Here is a 2445-nt window from a genome sequence, read left to right on the forward strand (position 1 = left end):
TACATTCAAGGTCCCTATATACAGGGTCTCTACATTCAAGGTCCCTATATACAGGGTCTCTACATTCAAGGTCCCTACATACAGGGTCTCTACATTCAAGGTCCCTATATACAGGGTCTCTACATTCAAGGTCCCTATATACAGGGTCTCTACATTCAAGGTCCCTACATACAGGGTCTCTACATTCAAGGTCCCTATATACAGGGTCTCTACATTCAAGGTTCCTACATTCAGGATCTCTACATTCAAGGTCCCTACATTCGGGATCTCTACATTCAAGGTCCCTACATTCGGGGTCTCTACATTCAAGTTCCCCACATTTGGGGTCCCTACATTCGGGGTCCCTACATTCGGGGTCTCTACATTCAAGTTCCCCACATTTGGGGTCCCTACATTTGGGGTCCCTACATTCGGGGTCTCTACATTCGGGGGCTCTACATTCAGGGTCTATACATTCATGGTCCCTAAATTCAGAGGCTCTGCATTCAGTGTCTTTACATTCAAGGTCCCTAAATTTAGNGGTCTGAGGGGGGACAGTCTCTGGGTCTGAGGGGGGACAGTCTCTGGGTCTGAGGGGGGACAGTCTCTGGGTCTGAGGGGGGACAGTCTCTGGGACTCGGGGGGTAACAGGACTTGTGTCCCTGCAGGGTGGAGGTCTGGCCTGAGGAGGGACAGTCTCTGGGACTCAGTATCGTTGGGGGACGACACATCATCAAGCGTCTGAAGAACGGAGAGGAACTGAAGGGGATCTTCATCAAACAGGTTCTGCCAAACAGTCCTGCTGCCAAGACCAGGTGCCTGAAGACCGGGGACAAGATCCTGGAGGTAGGACAGACGGGTCTGCTTTGGACAGAAACCTTTGATGTCTTCAGTCTGACTCAGTAAAACGTGCACGTGTCCGTGCGCTCTCAGGTGTCAGGTGTGGACCTGCGAGCTGCCAATCATGAGGAGGCGGTCAGTGCCATCAAGTCTGCTCCGAGTCCGGTGGTCTTTGTGGTCCAGAGTCTGTCTGCGACTCCACGGGTAAAACCCACAGACAGTCCCAGTCCTCAGTCAGGTCTGAGGTAGTCCCAGTCCTCAGTCAGGTCTGAGGTGGTCCCAGTCCTCAGTCAGGTCTGAGGTGGTCCCAATCCTCAGTCAGGTCTGAGGTGGTCCCAGTCCTCAGTCAGGTCTGAGGTGGTCCCAGTCCTCAGTCAGGTCTGAGGTGGTCCCAGTCCTCAGTCAGGTCTGAGGTGGTCCCAATCCTCAGTCAGGTCTGAGTGAGGTTGACAGAATCCTCAGTCAGGTCTTTACTGGACTAGAATCCTGACTTTAGGACCTTCAGGGGTCCTGCAGGTTCTGAAGTGGTTCTGACTCCTGGTCTTTGTGGTCTKTGTTGCAGCCGGTCTCTGTGACGGCGTCCAGCTACAGCAGACAGAAAACCAAGAGGACCGAGGCTCAGGTAAGAGACACACATGGACCCTGATCAGTCTGAGTCCAACAGGGTCCAGCAGGGTCCAGCAGGGTCCAGCAGGAACCAGTAAGGTCCAGCAGGAACCAGCAGGAGCCAGCAGGGTCCAGCAGGAACCAGCAGGGTCCAGCAGGGTCCAGCAGGAACCAGCAGGGTCCAGCAGGGTCCAGCAGGAACCAGCAGGGTCCAGCAGGAACCAGCAGGAACCAGCAGGGTCCAGCAGGAACCAGCAGGGTCCAGCAGGAACCAGCAGGAACCAGCAGGGGGCAGCACAGACTTATTTAACTGAACAGGAGTTCTGAGCTGCAGACAGATGGACTCAGATGATTCTGGTGCTGGTTTGCAGACCCAGGACCAGTTTTAAGTGTCAGTCCATGTTCTGAACATGTGAGTCTACTTGAACTTGAGCTGAGATCCATTTGAACCGGTCCAGTTCAGTCCAAACCCAAACATCCTCCTGACCCGGCTCAGAACTCATGTCTGCAGCAGACCGGGACCTGAAACAGGTCCGTTTATGTTTCTGTTTTTTGTCTTTACCCCCCAGAGATCAGAAGCAGCCCTGCCCCCCCTCAGACAGCCCCCTCCCTACACGCCCCCCAGCCAATCAGAGGCAGCGCTGACTCCAGACCTGGACCGGGTCAAAGGTGAGGCTGATGGTGGACTGAGGTTCTGTAACAACAGGAACACAGAACCAGGTCTGACTCAGAGTTCTGGTTCTGATGGGTCTGATGGACCGGGTCATGGTGTGTTGTTGACCTGAGTGACGGCTCGGTTCTGTTCTGGTTCAGATTATTCATCTTTATCTTTTATCTTCTCTGTAATCTGAGCTTTCAGAAGGAAAACTTTCAGTTTTTAAATGAAAATAAGTTTACGTTTATATTTATTTCAGTGGATTACATTTCTGTTTTTACACTTTTTACACATTTTTAAGTTTTTTACTTTTATTACATGTGTTGCATTTATTACATTTTTATATTAATTACATAGAATATATT

General features: G+C 51.5%; 1 protein-coding gene across 1 annotated transcript in view; it reads left to right on the forward strand.

Annotated features, from left to right (window-relative positions):
* The window catches only part of LOC106532169 (inaD-like protein), a gene marked incomplete in the record, with an annotated part of 33731 nt that overhangs the window by 9245 nt on the left and 22041 nt on the right, over positions 1-2445 (forward strand). Inside the window, 3 exon segments of the mRNA XM_014028182.1 lie at positions 913-1023; positions 1382-1441; positions 1995-2094. Of these exon segments, the coding sequence (XP_013883636.1) occupies positions 913-1023; positions 1382-1441; positions 1995-2094 (271 nt within the window).

This window comes from Austrofundulus limnaeus, unplaced genomic scaffold (assembly GCF_001266775.1).
Source record: "Austrofundulus limnaeus strain Quisiro unplaced genomic scaffold, Austrofundulus_limnaeus-1.0 Scaffold724, whole genome shotgun sequence".
NCBI lineage: Eukaryota > Metazoa > Chordata > Actinopteri > Cyprinodontiformes > Rivulidae > Austrofundulus > Austrofundulus limnaeus.